Raw genomic sequence first — 19,097 nt, 5'->3', positions numbered from 1 at the left:
AATAAAAGTAACCTTGAAAACACCAATATCATTACAGTACTTTACTTATCTTCCAAGCTAAAGCGCGACCCAATACGTAAAAGTATTTTTTGGGTGTTCAGAATTTTTCTCTTTTTCATGACAGGGCTGTGGGTGTTTCATTGCACTTATCATTGCAATCTTATGCCCTATGAAACACCTTCATATTGACTTCTTCATTTAAATAGAAGAAATATAACTTTTATTAGTATTTTTTTAAATAGTTTTTTAATAGTATTAATTTACCCGGCTAATTGTATGCACAGCGACACAGGTCATATCTTCCACAATATAATATTCATTCCATAAAATGATAACTGATCTACTGATGAACACTACTGTATCACAACTGTCATGGCATCTTATTAATGTGAGAAATTTAGCGTATATCACATGAAAAGACAAACGACACTTTGCCAGCAGGAACCCTGGATTAAATCCAGTTGGCTGAGTGCTTTTGGTCGTCTTCTCATATCATTTACTAAAATATGCATTGTTGTCCTTGCAGTCATGTCACCTTGTGCGTGCGGTATGCTTGAAAATTTTGAAAATGATAAATATTCCTTGGGTCAGAGATTCAAGGATGCCGTTTTAGTTCATCACTGTTCTGGAAATGGTGGTTTCTGTTATGTGTAGGAACAACAGTTTTTGGTGATGAATTTGTAAAGATGACATACAAAATAAATAAAAAATGATTAAATACCTGTATTGCATATTTTAGCAGCGTTAAGACTGCGATGTTGGCACAATCAGTGGTTGTGTGAATTGCTTTTTGAGCACAATATGTGCTCTTGATTTTGAAACAGTAATTGTAAACAGTACACCAGCACGGCCTGAAAATTGGGAAATACATATTATTGAGGGAAGAATAACAGAGCCCAAATGAAGCATTACATTAGCTCTCTGTCGTATTTGCCATCATCAGGACAAGTTATTGTTTAAAGTCACTTTGTCTCTCCCTTTCATGATTTTGGCTAATTTCATAATTTCGTTTAATATTTCTGATGTCTCTTTGATTCATTCTAAAAAGGAATTCAGACAATTGTCTTGGTTAACTTTGACCTTTGACCTAACAATGTAACTACAGTATGAATTGCATCTGATGGTGGAAGTGTACATTGGGACGTTGATGTTGGAATGCTTCATTGCTACAATTGAATGCTACAATTTCATACCTAGCACTGTATTTCTATAACCAAAGATGCTGAAATGTTGATTTGATTTTAATTGTGTGTGTGCTGTTAAAGTACTGACGGGCTACATTTTGGCTCTGGACCACCGGTAATTAATGACCCCTGCTGTTTGAATGAGTGCAAAAAAGTTGTCAATACATATTTATAATATGCGACTTTTGAAGCGTTTTACACTACCTTTCATGAAGACGTAAGAGATTGGTTTTTAAGAGCTGAGTCATCAGTAAAATGCAATGAACTGTGAAATTAGTATATGCTGTATGTATAGGTTTGTGCCAATGCTACCTTTAGCCATCCAGTTTACATAAAAAATATAATGAAGGAAACTATTTTATTTCTAAACTATGGGCTGTCCTGAGACTGCCATTCAAATGAGAACTGCCCTCCACATGAATCAAATGCATGGTAGCTGAAGTTCTTCATTTCTGCATGAAAAAGATATGGCACAGAGGAAGAAAATTATTATTATTATTATTATTTTAATATCTGCAAGATCTCTGTAAGCACATTGCTCACCCTGGATGCACTGTCTCTTAATCCTTGCGTCTGTCGTCTTACACAGGCTTAAATTTGCACAGATCTGCAAATAAGAACATTTGATTATTTTGGATTATATTTCCATCCAAAAATGTAATTTTAATTTCAAGTTACATAACTGGATTTTTAATAATGGGATAATTATTATTTATTGGGAGCTCTACGATGGCTGCTGTGTACCCTGTAGATGTTGATTAATGTGCATTCTGTCTTTGCAAGGCTCATGTCAAATTAATTTGAGTTCACTACAGTATGTGTGAGGAACTTTGTCGGGGAACTCATTCCCATGTATTGCCTAATTAGCATTAGCATTAGTAGGTGGGTGAACAAGTAAGTACAGGAACAGTGCAGCACCTATCCTTCATTATAGTAGGTCTCTTTAACATTTCAGACTGCCATGATGGAATCTGGTACAGCCAGATGCTGTATCCATCGCGTCCGAGGCTGAGGTCCTAGAATTACAATCTTAGATGACTGATCTAGATGTGCTGAATAGTCTTTTCTCATTATTAAACTTCATGGTGTGATGTTCTAAAGATTGGGCATCTATTGGAATGAGAAAACGTATCGGGGCAATTACTTATCAGTGTGAAGGTGTTATTTGCTTTGTAAGAGAATCTCTAACATACTACTTCGGAAATACACTACCAATGGTCATCTACTGTGGACTGTTCAGCCAAGTGACTTGTATTAACCAATCAAAACATACTACAGTACAGTCATTGAAAACACTTGTTCATTTGACTGACTGTGGAGCTTCTATTCTTCTATAAAAGGTTTCTGGTCATATAAGCAGGGTAAAAAAATCTCAAGACTCACAAAGCAGGATTACTGACATTGAGTAAAACCCGGAACAGCTCTTGTCTTTTTACTTCAGTTTTTTATTCCGAATTTGGGTGGGTTGCAGGATTTACTCTGCACTTATCCAGCTAACTCAGTAATCCTGCTTCGTGAAACAGGGCCCTGCTCTCCGAGTTCATCAGTGTTTTGAAGACTTTCACTTGAGGATGTGAGGGTGTATGCAGCCAAAACGGCCCGGCAAACTGCATCAATCAGTGGAGCAGCACAGTTCAGGCCAGGACTTTACCTTGGCAAGCACAGCAAGGACACATTGTTCTTCATTTCTGAGAGCACTTGTTCACACTGCGTTTCAGCAGTAAAATGACCATATTTTCCTTCATTAAACAGATAATAAGATCATGTAATGAGCCTTATTAAGGCAGTCAAAAGTTTTCAAACATGAAACATACAAGCTTTTATTGTAGTCTGTAACCTTGGAAATAGAGGCCCCATTTGTAATATTAAAGACCCTTTTTCCTCAATTTAGTTCCATATTCTTCATATCTATACAAATACGTCTAAAATGATGTATTCTATAAAATGTATACAGTTGTAATACTTGTGTATTTTCACACCAAACCTTTTTTCCATCCACTTCCCAGAAAACGATTAGAATTTCAATTTTACGTCATCGAGTACAAGTGGTGTTTGTCGATCAAACGTCAATTTCCCATTCCCCTCCAACCAGTGTCCAAAAGCATTCTTCCCCCCTCCTCATTTGACGTCAATCAAATCACCTCCTCATCCTTCAAAAAATCCTCCCAAAAGATTTGTCTCACTCGCAATATACGTCACTTCCCAGAAGCGGTTTCAGTGTGACGTTAAAGCCCGTTACTGACTGTCATCACTTTACCCAGGAGCGTCCTATAGTACAGGCCTGTGTACCAGGTCTAATACAGGACTGTGTTTTCAGTGCACGATTCTGCCCCAGGTGTGCACTATGGTTTGGAAAGAGGCTAAAATCTGACACTAAACGCCCACTTACAGCCTGGTCTGTCTGGACAGACACCAGATGGCTGTTAGGCTAAAAGGGACTTCGAAAAATGTCCCTCACGGACCACATTCTGAAAAGAGCATTTTTGTGGGCCTGCTTCTCGTTCAACATTTGTTGGTAAATTTCCATCAGTGTCAGCCCCTTTATACAAACAATTTGTACAATTTCAGGTGGCCATGCAATTATTGGCTGGATTTTTGGAACTGCTTATAAAGGATATGTGATGGTTGATATGTGGACCCACATTATGCCTGTTGTAGTTGTGGGCTTGCCGCCCTATCCGCGGTTCTCACACAGCTGTGTCCACTTGCCTTCCAGCCCACGGTGTGTGAGCGGGAGCTGTGTGTGTTCGCCTTCCAAACGCTGGGGGTCATGAACGAAGCGGCAGACGAGATTGCCACCGGAGCCCAGGTAGACCTTGCACATGCATTTGCCCAGGGCCAGTCTGAAAGAAAACATTCACACTTTTTACATTAGTGTAGCAGCAAGAGGGTAATCAACCACAAAACATTTTAATTGACCGGCAAATTAAAACTTGAGTTGTTCCAGATTAGACTGCCCAGGCAGACTATTTTACAGAAAAAAAATGGAACACTAAATGGCAAGGAGAAACCTGTTTGTGGAAAGTTCTCTCACCAAATTGCTAAATCTTGGTTTGTGAATCAGGCCTTGAACGTCTTATGGACATAAGTGAAGCCAAGAGCGCAGGTTATTGAAACATATGGCAGGACGACAGACAGAAAACACCTCGTTTTCTCTATAATGACTAACACCGTAAATGAAATTGATGAGGTTTAATTTCCATTACGCTGCGTGGACTGTATTTCCCTGTGTATGTCATAAATCACATATCCATAACTTTTTCTTTTTTCTTTTTTCTTTTCACGCCTTAAAGGAAAAACAACAATATCTTAATTTATATTTCCTTGAATGAGTGTCCTCGTACATTTCCTGTTATTCAGACTGAAATAACCAGACCTGTCAATTACATAATTTTTTTGGATTCAAATGCTTTTCTCTGCTCGATTGATCTTGCCTGGTGCAAAAGAGGCAACCAAGAGGACCAGGTTCCAATTCACCAGACATGGAAGCATTTTCATCTAAAACAATGACATAATTGTCCCAGGTCTGGACAGGACAACGGTGTGATTTCTGTGGTCATATACTGTGATTAGGGACCACATCATTGTTCCACAATGCTTCTAGGTTGTGGATTTGTTGGTGTCCATGTGCCGGTCTGCTCTGGAGTCTCCGAGGAAAGTTGTGATTTTTGAGCCATATCCTTCTGTGGTCGATCCCAACGATTCTAAAACACTGGCCTTCAACCCACGGGTACGTGAAAAAATATTATTCTTCTCATTATTATTATTAGTATATTGAGTGTATTGTATTATTCATTCAGGGTATAGTTTCACGTCATAATGGCTCATGTTTCAAGATTCATAGTCATAATTGGATTGAAACATGTAACCTGGTGTTAAGCAAGTGTAATGTAAGACAGGCAAATTTTGCATTTGAAGTTCTATTTTTAGTTTATAAAGAACTGTGATGAGTACTCAGCCACCATGACTCATGCTGTATTGATCTATCCACCATATTTGTTGTATTCAGCGATAGCCGTTGTACTTTCAACTGCCAAATCCAGCTAGCATGTCTCAATGACTCAAGACCATAGAAAATAAAAGGCCATATTTCTGTGTGGGGAAAAATGAAGGTATAGTAAAACAGAGAAAATATCCAGGGACATGACAGAAACTGGACTTTTATCATTCCCAGAGTACCACATGGACTTCTGGCAGGTAATAGGAACTTGAATAGAAAACAATAGGGCTGCAAAGTTGGTGGAAGTGGTGATAAATCTGTTCTTTCTTTGAAAGGTACAGCATACTGTAGAAATGAGGACTTCATTGTGTTGTAGCTTAATGCAGACACATTGATTTTGGTTTATTAATTTCAGAAAAAGGACTACGATCGAGTGATGAGAGCCCTCGATAGCCTTACATCAATCAGAGAAATGACCCAGGTAAGTAGATGGGATGCTTTCAGATGATGCCAACTCACAATATGGTCACATTTAGTGTTAAACCATAGCGCTGGTTAATCTTAGGCAGTGATTTATCTGTCTTAAGCCTTGCTTCATCACTGGTTTCAGTTTAACATACATTCTCCTTTCCCCTCTGTTACGGTCGATCGGCGTGAATAAAATAAACGGCTCTCTTTGCAGGCACCCTACCTGGAAATTAAGAAACAGATGGACAGACACGACCCGCTAGCACACCCCTTGCTGCAGTGGTACAGTACCAAACCGCTCCCTTTCATTCAACATTACACAAGCCCAGGCCAGGCCACTTCATACAGCTTCTTTTCAGTTTTGTTTTCAGACAAAAGGTTTTGATTACTTGCCGCCAAAATTCCTAATGAATAGTTTTTATTTTGTTTTGGAATGTGAAAGAAATGCAGCATTTGTGAGGAGATGGGGTGAAAATGGCTTTGAAAGCTTTAAATAGATAGAGGTTAATCACCTAGAGTGCCACACCACACAGCCCAGTTGACAAACCAGGTGGAAAACAGGTTCTCTCTGATACAGACTCATACTGTAGATCATAAACCCTGTAGATTGGCTAAACCCTGTTGCATTAAATTATGTATTACATGACCCCAGGTTTTATTAAGGGTCAGCCATTTCCCTTTTAGGTTTTAAGTAATAAATAAATATGCATATTTTCTTAATCTGTGCTTTGCATAGAAAGTAGAGAATAAATAGGCATATGATTAATCTGTGTTTTTCACAGGAAGTAGAGAATAAATAGGCATAAATACTTCATCTTTGCACAGTTGCAAAGCCCTGCACTGTTCTCTGTCACAGTTCTGTTTTCAGTCACAGGGAACAGGGAAGGGACAACAGGAAGTAAAGGGGCAGTGTGTGCACAGCCTCTCTTGCTCTGTGGTTTTGCAGAATGAGCCAGCCGACTGAGGAGCACCTGTGGTGACATTTTAGAAGTGGGGTGTGTGAGGTCACCGCCCCCGCACAAGGCGCCATTTTAGTGATGAAGGCAGTCTGGCCGAGCCCTGCTGGGGCTGGTGCTCCTCTGGATGTACTTACTAAATTATTTACATCAGTGCACCTGCTTTTAACTTCATCGCTGTCCTGGGGCGTGATAACCCAGCGGTACTCCGAATAGCCCAATTGAGTGCGACCAACCCGCTTCTATTCAAACTCTGTGCTACTTTTTGGATATTCTGCCTTAAGTTAAGAAGTTGTTTATGGCCTCCTATAGACCTTAATAGAGGATCTGATTGACAGTTGCTCTCTAATGAACTTGTATTACCGATGGATAAAAGAAAATGGCCATCAGCACATAGTTTTACTGATGAAGGCAGCAAGCCAAAACATTAGGATCCTTTATGAATGTAGTAAACTGAAGGTCACAAGCCATCCATCTTATTCATTATTCCATCACAGAATCTACCCAGGCCATTTCATAAATTATATAAATCATCCCTCTCATAGCTGTTTTATCCTTACACATGGTACAAACTAAACAACTTATGCAATCTCATGACACAATCTAATATATTAACAGAGGAAATGCATTCTATAAATGTGTCATTAAAGGCTCACACAGCGTTCACTTCCTGCTTTTACTGTCTAAAATGCCCACAAAACATTTGCAAAGAGCAGTGACATAGTTTTTTTTCCCCTAACCCTGACCCCAGAGTCCAATCCCCCTCTGCCTCCTGTGGTCAGCTCTCAGTGTTAACATTTATCAGTGCATCTGATAATTATACAAAAACATACGTCATATCACGCAGGAAATCATTTCACAAACAGCTCTGAAAAACAGCAGTTTGCAGAAGTATGCATATTTTGTGGTCTACCAAAATTGCATTTGTTTTATTGGATCAGTATGGAGCACAACTCCAAAGCTCCAGAATGATATGACAAGCTCCAAAACATGAAAGATATGCGAGAGGGCCTAATAACAAACATCTAGGTACTGCTCTGAATGTCACCTGTCAACTAATGTCATTTTCTTTTCAGGGTGATATCCAGCAACAGGTCACATATAGTGAAATTACCAGTAACCAGAGTGAGTTTATCTCATTGTTCATCATGCTCCCTGTTGTAACCAGTGTTTTTTGAAATGTAATTGTAATTAACAGTTCTTTTAAGTAGAACCTCATAAGGATGTTTCTGCAATTGATGTTGTTCTAAACTGAAATTGGTCTGTCAAATTCACTTTCTTCGGCAACTGCTTATTTATTCAGCAACAGCGCTTATCATATCACATATTATATGTGTTCCAAAAGTTCCGCTTATCTGGCGAAATTAGTTCCCTGTTTATATTAAAAATACTTGACATAATCTTTGTCATGGAAAGCATTTCTTGCTTTTCCAGTATGCTTACATCACCATTACTTGGAAGAATTGTCAACATTAGGTAGCTATTGAGTTTGCTATATTTCTGCAGTATCTTAGCTAGCATACATGGGCAGTGAAACTGTCTTGTGGTCTGGGCTGCAAAGCAAAGTGTGAAATGTGAAAATGCACTTTGACCTTCAACTTTCTTCATCCATAATTTGTCAGGGACAGTTCTACAAAAGTGTGTGTACCCATACTCAGGACATAATTTATGGTTGCAGTTCTCAGTCTCTGTTAGTGAAAACTTATGTTGGTAAACTCTTTGGATTTTGAAGATGGTTTAAATGTTTATAAATATTTTGGTCTATTTTTGTGTTTCAGTATTCCAGTGAAGTCTTGAGTATAAAGTGACCATTAAACACAACTCTGTGTTAAAGTTCCGGAATTCGCTCACATGCCCTGTCTGTCTCCATAGCAACTGAAGTTCATGCACACGCCGCATCAGTTCCTCTTGCTCTGCAGTCCGCCCGCCAAAGAATCCAACTTCAGAGCCGCCAAGGGCCTCTTCGGGAGCACCTTCGCATTTCAGTGGGTTTCCCTTTATTATTATTATTATCCTTATATACAACTGTATAGGGGATTCTACGCTCATCAGATAAGTCTTGTTAATAATCTACTATGGCTAACCATCTCCAAGATGCCAGCCTTACTAGGGACCACTCTTGCTTGGTGATAAGACATGCGTTATATTTTCCGGTTGAACAGCACGGCACGCGGGAAAAACCAAGCTATAGTCCCTCTTAAATCTGGGTTATACTTTCAGCATAGATGGAGACGAAGACGAACGAACATGTGTTTGGAGCGTTTATACTCTTTGCAGTTGCGTCTCCTTTATTAAAATGAACTGTTATCCCCTATAGCGCGCCCGCGTAGTTAGAACATTTTCGGTGTGTGCGGAAAGGCGAGAGACAGCCGTGCGGAACCTCGAATGGGGAATCAGCAGATGTGAAATCATTTTTGGCGTGCGGATCCTCGTATAAATAACTGTAATATAATGTAAATGTTGTTACTGTGCTTTCAATTAAACTGGATTGTCTGTGATTTGTTACACTGCCATCACATTTGTACGCATATAGTCATGTTTTGGACATATTCTGTTTATTCGTCATGCAACAAATATATTTCCTAAATAAGGTAAATATTCATTACAGAATCACATTTCCACAGTAATACATTTAGTATATTTTAAGTAGTACAGCAGTCATCTCACACATTATGAGGGCTTCGGTTAAATTACATTTCAGTACCGTGACTGTTAGAGTTAGAGTATGAGTTTTATTTTGTTTTGTTTAATCTTTCTTCTCAGTGGTTCTCACATAGAGAATTGGCACTCCATCCTGAGGAATGGACTGGTTGTTGCATCGAACACAAGACTCCAGGTAATAAACTAGATAAAATTATACATGGTACATACTACAGTTCATACACATACTGGTAGCTATATTGAAGTAAAGCTGAATTGTTACCTTCAAGGAAGTGTTTTAAGGCTGTAAAAACTTAGAACTACATGTTGCTTTTAAAACTGCGACCAAATTTTCTACACATACTACTACTTCTTCATGCAAATTCATACTTAATTATTAAGATATAATCTGTTACAGATAATAATGTTGATGATACCTTCAACTCTATTCAATATAAATTAATGAGCAGAGCTGTCTTGGTTGCATATCACTGGACATTTTGTTTCTGACTACAACCATAGATACTATCACAGGGCTAGAGTATTCGAGTTGGACAGGAAGTTGGCAGTTTCTAATGGTTGATACTGTTCTGCAGCTCCATGGCGCCATCTATGGGAGTGGAATCTATCTAAGCCCATTGTCAAGCATTTCCTTTGGTTACTCAGGTGAGAGCCACTGTCTGCTTCATACTGTCCACAAAATCTTTAGCATTTACAACACTGAGGGAATTTTTTCTGATACAGATTGAAGTCATTCTTTTGTTTTAAAATACATTAAACAACAAAAGATTCAACTGGAACAATGCTGTTTACCTTAAGTGAATTCAACAGTGAATACAAGAATAAAATCATTACTAGGAATTAATATTGTAAATAATAATAAAAGGTAGGTTTGTAGTGAGAAATTACAGGTGTGCTTTTCATTCTGCAGGGATGAATAAAAAGCAGCAGAAAGTTTCCTCGAAGGACGACATGGCAGCAAGTAACAAGACCAACATCAGCTTGCAGGTAAAAAATGTTTTTTTAAAGATGGTTAAACAACATGATTGTACTCATTTCTGAAGTTTGAGGACTACAGAAGATGTCACCCCTCAAGGCTGAATAAGAACATTAATTCTTTTGGCTTGGTGAACTTTAGCTTGGCCGGCTAACCGTTTCTGTTGTAGTGACACACAGGCATTGAGGGCGGTCAGTTGGAAACCCACTGATTTTACAGCCTGAATGTGACGGGCCTCTTGGGCATGGGTCTGCTTTGTGTCCGCAGTCACAGAAGAAGGGCCACCAGCCGCAGTTCCTACAGAGTCGGAACCTGAAGTGCATAGCCTTATGCGAAGGTACGTGTGTGGTCTGTAGTGCATGGCCTTATGGGAAGGTATCTGTGTGGCCAGTAATGCATAGCCTTATGGGATGGTACGTGCCGTTGCTTGTGGTGTGATGGTTCAGACTGACAGGTGTAAACTGAAGCGCTTCCTCTTTTGCAGTCATTACTTCCCCTGATCTGCACAAGCACGGTGACATCTGGGTGGTACCGAACACAGACCACGTCTGCACCAGATTTTTCTTTGTGTGAGTACTGACACCTTCTGAACTACTGACACACACAAACAACATGTTTACCAACCAGCAACCTCTGCTATCCCAGCTAACACAAAATGTTTTGTGAATGTTGTAACATTGCGGACTACATTGCAGCAACATTGTGAGAATGTTTTCTATTAGCTGGGATGATCCCATCAAGGATCTATATCTAAGGAAAGAATATTCCATTTACACATGGCAATCATATTTTTATTCCAGCAGATTTGTATAAGCCAACTGAAAATGGCTGGCCTGGCTGTTTTTTCTTCAGGACAGAAATTGTTTCTTTTTTAATGTCTTCCTACTCTGGCAGTGTGGAAATGATTGATTAGACAGTGAATTATGCTTAGCCAAGAGTTCCTTCTACACTTTGTATTGTGTTGTCCTTCCTCATGAGGTGTTGAGTGGATTCCAATGAGGGGGTAATGGGTTGGGGATAGAGATGATAACTAGAAATATCTAGACTTTTTTTTAAACATTTTTTTATATTTCAGTGATATTAATCCTGTTATTTTTCCTGTAGTTATGAGGACGGACAGGTTGGTGACACAAGCATCAACACACAAGATGGCTGCATCTACAGGGAGATCCTGCGCGTGATTGGCAATCAAACTGCCACCGGGTGAAGACGACCAATGCAATACCGCTGCCTGGCCAGCCACGCCCCTTCAGTCTCAGAGCTGGCCCCGCCCACTTCAGTCTCAGAGCTGGCTTTTGAGCTGAAGACGTGAATCCAACGCGTTTTGTCAAAACCCGACAACATTTAACAAATTTACATATATTTGAAATCTTAACAGCTACACTATTTATACCCTTGGTGTGACCACAGGGATTCACATGGAAAATATGTAGCAAACAGTTTAGACAGAACCATTTTGCAGTGTTTATAAATAAAGGAAAAATACCGTTTTTTCAGGAACTTCCAGTTTGACAGATGGACTACTTAACTTTTGTAGTGAAAATAGAAATTGGTAATACGCTTTGGCAAAAGTTTGAGACTTCTGGCAGACGTTGGGCCTTCACAGGTAACTTTGCTATTCCTGTATAATAAGGTGCCATCAAGACCTTGTTTACTAAGTGTTGTACATTTTTAATTTACAATGTATTTTCTGTATACTGAAAGGTGTTAAAATGCACTTTAAACTTTTATTGTACTATATGTTTCAACTTAAGCGTCATCTGAAAATGCCTTTTTTCCATCTTGAGCTTCGTTTCTGGGAAGAAAAATAAAAAAAACATTGGTGTTAATGTGTTGCTTAACAGAGGGTTTTGAATGTGAGACTTCATTTGACGGCAAAAGTAAAGTCAAGATACAACAAGACAGGTAGTTCTGCCACCTGACTGGATGGAAGGTAAACATACATGCAGTTCAAAACAGGTCTATATTTTTTGAGTAGCTTGCGTGCGTCTCTCATACACTGTCGCTAATTCTTGACAAGAAAAATACATTTGTGGTGGTCTCAGGCTAATACCTTAAGCTTGAGTGTTTTTCTCCCATTTCATGTGCTCGACCCAAACCATAATAATGAAAATGGCTGCAGCTCAGTACACTGGCGGCAACAAGTTTACAAAAATTTGTCACTGATTAACTAATCAACCTCAAACATTAGGAATATTATCATAGCTGAAGGGGCCAAGTTCAATTTAGTGCAAAGTGTAAAATACATTTATAAGAAATGAATACATTTATGAGTTAATTTGGAGAAATGAAAAAAAAAAAAATTCCACTTTTGTCAGTATGCTTACAGTTTGCTGAATTCCCTCCTAATGTGTTTTTTTATTTTTACATATTAGCAATCTTATATTTCTTGTTTTATGTTAATAACAGTGTTTTTATTCAATACAAGCATACCGGTCAGCTCACAGATCTTGTCTTCGTGATTGTGATTTCTAAGTCATTATACATGCAATTGTCAAATGTTGATTATACACAGATGGCCACACACTAATCCCATCATATATATATATTTTATCTTAAGATAAAAGCAATAAACACATTAAACCTGATTTTTCAAACTCTATTCATTATTAAGGTCAGGCTACTAATTGATTTACTGCAGTACAAATAGTTGTATTTCCAAAGCATAACACTAAACTTTTATTTGCAGTAAAACTAGCAATTGAAATTGGTCATACCAAAAAACTGCAAAATGTGCACACAACATAAATCTGTTAAATTACCAAGAAATCTGGAGTCAATTAAATCAATGCAAATCACTGTATATGGTCCAAATGATTATAAAACTTTAAATTTTTTACTAATTTCACAGTTAAAGTTTAAGCTTTTTACCTCCCAAATTCAATATACTGTACATTTATGGTAAATCAGGATTGAGGCCAAGATTCAATCAATGTTCCTGCTACTGTATTTTCTCCATCTAATGTTCAGCACATTAAGCTCAGACATGAATGCAGTTTTTCCCTTCCCCAACTCCTATAATAGCTTTTGCCCAATGAGTGTAGCAGCTACAAGACCTGTTATGATAATGTGCCAGTCGGCCTTTCCCAATAATTACCACAGGACTGAAGGCTGTGAGGTCAAAAACACAACCGCCAACTTCGTTGCTATGATGATAAGCTACTTGAGGGAGCAAATGCAGTCATCTATCCTTTTAAATTACCAGTCTGATCACACTGGTCAAATGTGCCTGGAATAAAAACAATGGCAACTGAAATATGCAAAAATACTTTACGCATCTTATTTCAATGTAGTGGTAGCTTTTGGTCCTCATCAATAGATTTGAGTGAGATGTAATTCAGGGTGAAAAAATGTTTGGTTTGAAAACCACTGTCATGTTTGGAGTGAATTGAATCCAGGGGTGATTTATTTCTTTTTTTTATTATTTAGGTATATACAATATCATACACATGCAATTCCATCACTTTAACATTGTCAGTATGTCTAGATTACAAAAAGTGTTCCACGCTAACCGTTGAACATACAATAACCCCTTTTATTCAAAGAACAGTATAGCTTGGTAAAGCACAAACCATTTATTTACTTTAGATTTAGATTTTACTTCTAAGCTGCATATTTAGATAGATAATTTAATTTGTATCAAAATTAAAGTATTAAATAGTTGCTTATGAAAATTTAAGTCCTAAAATGATTTAGATTATCGATGTTTATTTTGATTTGATTCAACTGAAGAGTAGCCTACTGTTAATTGGGGAGCCCAATACTCAGCCCAGCATATTAACACCTGAACTGCACTTACGTAGTACTGCTAGGAGCAATGTCACAAAAAAAAGGAGAGTTGATTCTGTAATTTTAGAGACTAACCGAAAGCAATTTTGTAGCTATTGCAACACAAAGTGAGTGGATATTCCAATCAAAATTCAATATTGCACAATTTGTAATATTTATTTGATTTTAATTCTAAGTCATTCGTACATCAATTTGGTTTTGTGGATTTTTTTTCCTTCTGCACAAATTGAAAATGTATGTGACTTTACCTTTGGTGCCTTATGAAAATTAATTAAATACATGACAATACCATTCATATTGTAAATACTGTCACAAAACATGGAGGCCAAATACTTTGTCCTAAGTTTTTACAATTTTATCCTTATTTAGCAAATAAATTCAACCCTTTCTTTTTGGGGGCTTTTTGTTGTTTTGGATATAGTAGCAAATGTGTGTGTTTATGTTCATTAAATTCAGATTTGTTTAAAAACAACATTCTTTTCCCTGTGCTTTATTTACAATTAATAATCTGTGTGCCTAAAACCTATGTTGTCCATCTTCAACTTCTAGAGATCACAATAGTATTACAATACAACTAACTTCCACAGTTAATGTCCGTATCAAGCACAAAATTATTACTTTTCATGTTACAGCAAACACAATAGGCGTCATTGCATATATCATAAGACTCAAAGGCTTCAATTGTGAAGTTTTCTTTGTAAAATAAAATAGTAATTTCTCATAGTAACCTTTTTCCAGTCTTTTCTGTCAGTATATTTTAGATAATCATTTTAGTGTAAATACAGTTTCATTTGAAAGTGAAACTCGATCTAAAAAAGCTTATGAGAACTGTAGGGAACCACTGTAATAGCATTGGTGTATGCTTGTTTGGTGGTTACCGGAAAGACGCCAAAGAGGTTAATAAATTCCTTTAGCTTTCAGCTCGTCCTGCACACGGTTCAGGTAATCTGGGTCAGGGTATCCATAGCTGCAACAAAAACAAAACACAAAAGGCATCATTTAGGAGCTCTCATGCTCACTCAAACTGAAACTGATGACAGCTATTGGCCATTACTTTACTCGTCTGCAGGAGAGCTCTAATGTATTATCACTTGTGCATCATCTGCAACTTCTAGCCCTCTTGTACTTTGTATTTTCCTCTAGGACCACCATATTTACATTTGTATTCTTCTTGATGCTGTAGTTTCACATATCTCATGTCCCACGCTTCTAGGTTCACATGCCGTACTTAATGACTTGGCTTATTTACCATGTTGATATTTTTGACTGTAGACAACTGATACTTTATGTGAATTGTACCTGATCCAACTGGTTCTGTAGTTGTTCTAACGACGTTAGGTATACACTTATCGCACATTGTTTTGGATAAAAGCTTCTGCTAACCAAAGGTAATGTAATGACATTCTCAAATCTATGAAAAATAGCATTTCAGAAACTATAATCTACGGTTTTTAGAGATTTTTTGGGAAGCACATTAGGAAATGTGCCCATGGTATTTTCTCAGAAGGGATTCCAGTTAAGTAATTCCGTGTTTCTTACCCGCTGGGCCCTCCAGTGCGGTTGGTCTTGTGGTGGATGTCGTTCCAGGTGACCACGTTACTCCGGCCGGTGGTGGAGGACTGTCCGATGGTGAAGGTGAGTCTCTGCTCGAAGGCTCTCTCCAGGAGCTTCAGAACCCTGCGGCCCACACTGCAGTCCGGGAGGAAGACCGTGCGGGCCGTCCCTTCATATGGCTTACCAGGATTGGGGTGCTCCTCCTGAGTGACATCCACAAAAACCATCAGAAGTGCACAACAAGCACTGCACTTCACATAGACAACACAATGTTGTACCCCAATCTTCCTACAGGCCCTGAAGGTAATAGAACCCTGGTGCTACCTGGGAACCAGAGAGAACATTCTAATGCTGATGTAACAATCACTGCTGGTAATTGAAAGACTTCTAGAACAGAATTTAAAAACAGACACAGAATGGTGAAGAAAGATAAAGATAAATGTAGTGCATTTAATAGCAATGCTAAACTTGATTCATGCTGCAATCAAGAATCCATAAATACAATCACGCTGAAGTGCGACCTTCATCCAGGACTATATGGCATTATAGCCCACCACACCAATCACCAGTCAATTTGGGCAAAGCAACATTGACGCTAGCTCCCTATTATCCACCTGCTTTCAGAGTGAAGCTAGCTTAACTGTTTTGTCACAAAAAAGACTAACTTGTTAATTTCATTTGTTAGTTTCTGTACGTCTGTGTGCCCAGGTGCATGTTCCCTACATGCGGATGTGTGTGCTGTAGGCTTAGCTGGCCTGTGTGGATCTCACCACCTGGCCTACGTTATTCCAGCACTATGGGATGCAGACAGAGAAAGAAGTCGATTCAAGAATATTTCTCAGCAGAGATCCAGTTTTCCAGAGGAGAAGGAGGTGTGGCTCTACCTCCACTGTTGCAGGGCTTAAACTGGCCGCATCACAATTCACAACTGCAGGGGTTCTAGTGTGTACCTTGTGCATGTGCCAGCCTGGTGTCCTATAACTATGGCATTCTAATAGCCTCCTCCATCCTAGCTTGTGCCAGGGCATCTTTATTAGGTATAGTATGCATGATATGGAAATTAAATTGCCGATATGAATAATTGGTATTCGCCTGGCCATATTAGCTGGTTACTTTTGTACATTTATTGTTGCACTTGTTCAGTTTATGAGGGCCATTTCAATTCCTAAGGACACTTACCCCTTGAATTCCATCTGGAATGTAGTATCGAATCACAATTGACCCATAATTCTCATATCCTGGTAAAGGTGCTTTGACCATTGAGTGCGTCATCTCGCCACCATCTGGCTGTGTACCCCTCAGGCTACCGTAGAGTGTTCCACAAACCGGGCATGCAGGCTTTGCCTCAAAGGCCCTGCTTAAACAGTCTTCACAAAACGAGTGCTTACACTTAGGCAAAGTCTTCTTCTCTGACTGTTTTATTGTATCCAGACAAATCGGACAATCCTCTTTTTCTTGCTCCTGTTGATTCTTTGTCGTGGAGAACCCAGAGGCACCATCGACAGTAGTCGGTGAATGCTGTCTGTGTTGCTTAGTAGGCCAGTGAGATGTCTTCCCTCCGTTCTTCAAAAAATCCTCGAATCTCAACGTGTCTGCAAAGCTGCCTGTCACTGAAACTTGGCTTGAACTATATCTGCCCGAATCACTACTTATCTTGAGCTTTGGAAATTCACGTTCTAGGTGGTTGAGTTTGGTCACCATCAATGTTGGACTGACGTTGAATGTCCTTTCTTTCAAGTCGGTTGCAATCTTCTGATAGAAAGTGATAAATCTCTCCCTGGCAAAAAGACAACGTCGAGTCGCTTCTGGGCTGGGGCTCAAAGGAAGGAAATTGGCTTGATCACGGGCATTGTTCAGTTTCAGACATACATCACTCCCAACAGCTCTATCAAGTTCTTGTTTATACTTTTGATAAATGTAGTCTATTACAGTCGCAACCACCTCCACAGGTTCCATCTTTTGGGTAGAGCTGTGATCTTGGTGGTCTTGGGTCTGATATTTGACGTCAGGACCAGGAGATCTCTTTAAGACGGATAACTTCCAAAAAACATCTTCTACTTCTTCATATGAGCCTTTGAATTCATAGCATTTGCCTTTTGCCTTCTCCAAACGGTAGCCATTAAGTACGTCATTCACATTTTCTCCAGGTTGAAGTGTCGATACATCAAGAGTCAGCGTTACATCTGAGAATATCTGCAATGAAAATAGTGAAGATAGCATTGTAACACATTCAAACAAACAAAACTATAACCACTGTAAGAAACTTAACTATAGTGTTCTACGTACGTGTGCTGACTTTGACGGCACACGCTTGTTTAACTGATGTTAACGAACAGTCAGATTACCCCAGGGATACACAATGGCTGTCACTGCGATGTGCCAGGCTAGCTAACTTACTTGTTTTCAAGATTTCTTGAAAGATGGCCAACGAATTATAGGTATACTAGCGAGCTATCGTTATCAGGTGCAGCATGCGTTCAACGTCTTCATGCAGGTTGATAAACAATTGCGCAAATTAGCTTTTCCTTTGTTTGTTTTCCATGCCACAACACTGTAAACCAAAGTACCTAGCTAAATGTTCCCACCACCATGGGAACATATCTTGGCTATGTAGCTAGCTAACTTAAGTTAGCAATCACCCCCTTGAAATAAGAAGGCTTATATTATTTGATAGACGCATACATACCTCGTTTATCGGTATATGTGACATCATTTATTACCTCAAGGTTCAAAATCCGTTGCTAAGATGATGATTAGCTAGCTAATCTTCGTTTTCATGTAGCTAAGTTAGCTAGTCAAAAGTAGCTAGAGCTAATGTTGTAGTCTAATGTTGTCCAAGCAATTGTGAATTAATCAAATGTCCATGCTTAAATTTGATTTGACCAGCTAAAGGATCCAAGCGTACACTAGTCTGTGCTCACAAATAAACCCATTAACGACGACGGCGATTTTACATTTAAATTTCGCTTTCTGTTTCATATATCGCTGTAGCTATGCTAACTAGCCAGCTACGTAAGTAACGCTGATACAAGAACTTGAGACTTTTGCTAACCTTAGCTCTACCGGATTCGGGCATGTCCAAACGATGCTGATGCTCGTTTCCATATTTCGACAATATATTGCGTCACATATTTAGCGATACACATCACACTTATCAATTATTTTATAGTTACAGCTGACTATAAAAACTGAATGTAAAAATAAACCAGAAAAGTATACAGAACAACGTACAGGTCTAAATACCCGTCTTGTCAAAACGCTGAAAACCGTCATGGGCATGTGCAGTCACATTCTCTTGACCAACCAGAACGCCACCAGGTCAGCTTTCTTGACAGTGGGTGGCAATATTGCTCCATATACTGATGTGATAGTCGGCCACTTAAAGGTCCTTAGATTCTTTCCAGAAAGGTGAAACAGAATAAGAGAATATGGTCACAAATTTGCCATGAAATGTTATAACATGCCAGTGTTCCAACAGTGAAGGTTCAAGTTTGTGGTTCAAGACCCGGTGTCACCACAATCAGATCTGCTCAGCTGTTGGGCCCTGTTGGGCCCTAGGGGGATTGGCC

General features: G+C 38.9%; 2 protein-coding genes across 7 annotated transcripts in view; one reads left to right on the top strand and one right to left on the bottom strand.

Moving 5' to 3' along the window:
• parp8 (poly (ADP-ribose) polymerase family, member 8) overlaps nucleotides 1–12,014 on the top strand; it is a 51,050-nt gene extending 39,036 nt beyond the window's left edge. The window contains exons 15-26 of the mRNA XM_061259570.1: nucleotides 3,901–3,993; nucleotides 4,789–4,914; nucleotides 5,540–5,605; nucleotides 5,807–5,874; nucleotides 7,625–7,673; nucleotides 8,421–8,533; nucleotides 9,312–9,384; nucleotides 9,785–9,854; nucleotides 10,120–10,196; nucleotides 10,453–10,522; nucleotides 10,670–10,754; nucleotides 11,290–12,014. Of these exons, the coding sequence (XP_061115554.1) occupies nucleotides 3,901–3,993; nucleotides 4,789–4,914; nucleotides 5,540–5,605; nucleotides 5,807–5,874; nucleotides 7,625–7,673; nucleotides 8,421–8,533; nucleotides 9,312–9,384; nucleotides 9,785–9,854; nucleotides 10,120–10,196; nucleotides 10,453–10,522; nucleotides 10,670–10,754; nucleotides 11,290–11,392 (993 nt within the window). The 3' untranslated portion in view covers nucleotides 11,393–12,014. The remainder of the gene's footprint in view (nucleotides 1–3,900; nucleotides 3,994–4,788; nucleotides 4,915–5,539; nucleotides 5,606–5,806; nucleotides 5,875–7,624; nucleotides 7,674–8,420; nucleotides 8,534–9,311; nucleotides 9,385–9,784; nucleotides 9,855–10,119; nucleotides 10,197–10,452; nucleotides 10,523–10,669; nucleotides 10,755–11,289) is intronic.
• si:dkey-3h3.3 (uncharacterized protein LOC100144568 homolog) lies at nucleotides 9,093–18,847 on the bottom strand. Of its 6 annotated transcripts, XM_061259572.1 has the most exons (5): nucleotides 18,760–18,847; nucleotides 16,708–17,721; nucleotides 15,514–15,731; nucleotides 14,853–14,941; nucleotides 9,093–11,980 (listed from the first exon to the last, which is right to left on the bottom strand). In XM_061259572.1, the coding sequence occupies exons 1-4, from the start codon at nucleotides 18,805–18,807 to the stop codon at nucleotides 14,872–14,874; spliced, it is 1,350 nt and encodes a 449-aa protein (XP_061115556.1). In that variant the 5' UTR covers nucleotides 18,808–18,847; the 3' UTR covers nucleotides 9,093–11,980; nucleotides 14,853–14,871. The 6 variants fall into 6 exon arrangements, with proteins under 6 accessions (XP_061115556.1, XP_061115555.1, XP_061115558.1 ...); XM_061259571.1 differs by lacking the exon at nucleotides 9,093–11,980 and having other exon boundaries at nucleotides 12,721–14,941; XM_061259574.1 differs by lacking the exons at nucleotides 9,093–11,980; nucleotides 18,760–18,847 and adding an exon at nucleotides 18,581–18,750 and having other exon boundaries at nucleotides 12,721–14,941.
• Nucleotides 18,848–19,097: the final 250 nt, after the last annotated feature.

This window comes from Conger conger, chromosome 11, assembly GCF_963514075.1.
Source record: "Conger conger chromosome 11, fConCon1.1, whole genome shotgun sequence".
Taxonomy (NCBI): domain Eukaryota; kingdom Metazoa; phylum Chordata; class Actinopteri; order Anguilliformes; family Congridae; genus Conger; species Conger conger.
The sequence above is the reverse complement of the archived record's forward strand: the minus strand, read 5'-3'. Positions and strand labels throughout refer to the sequence as shown.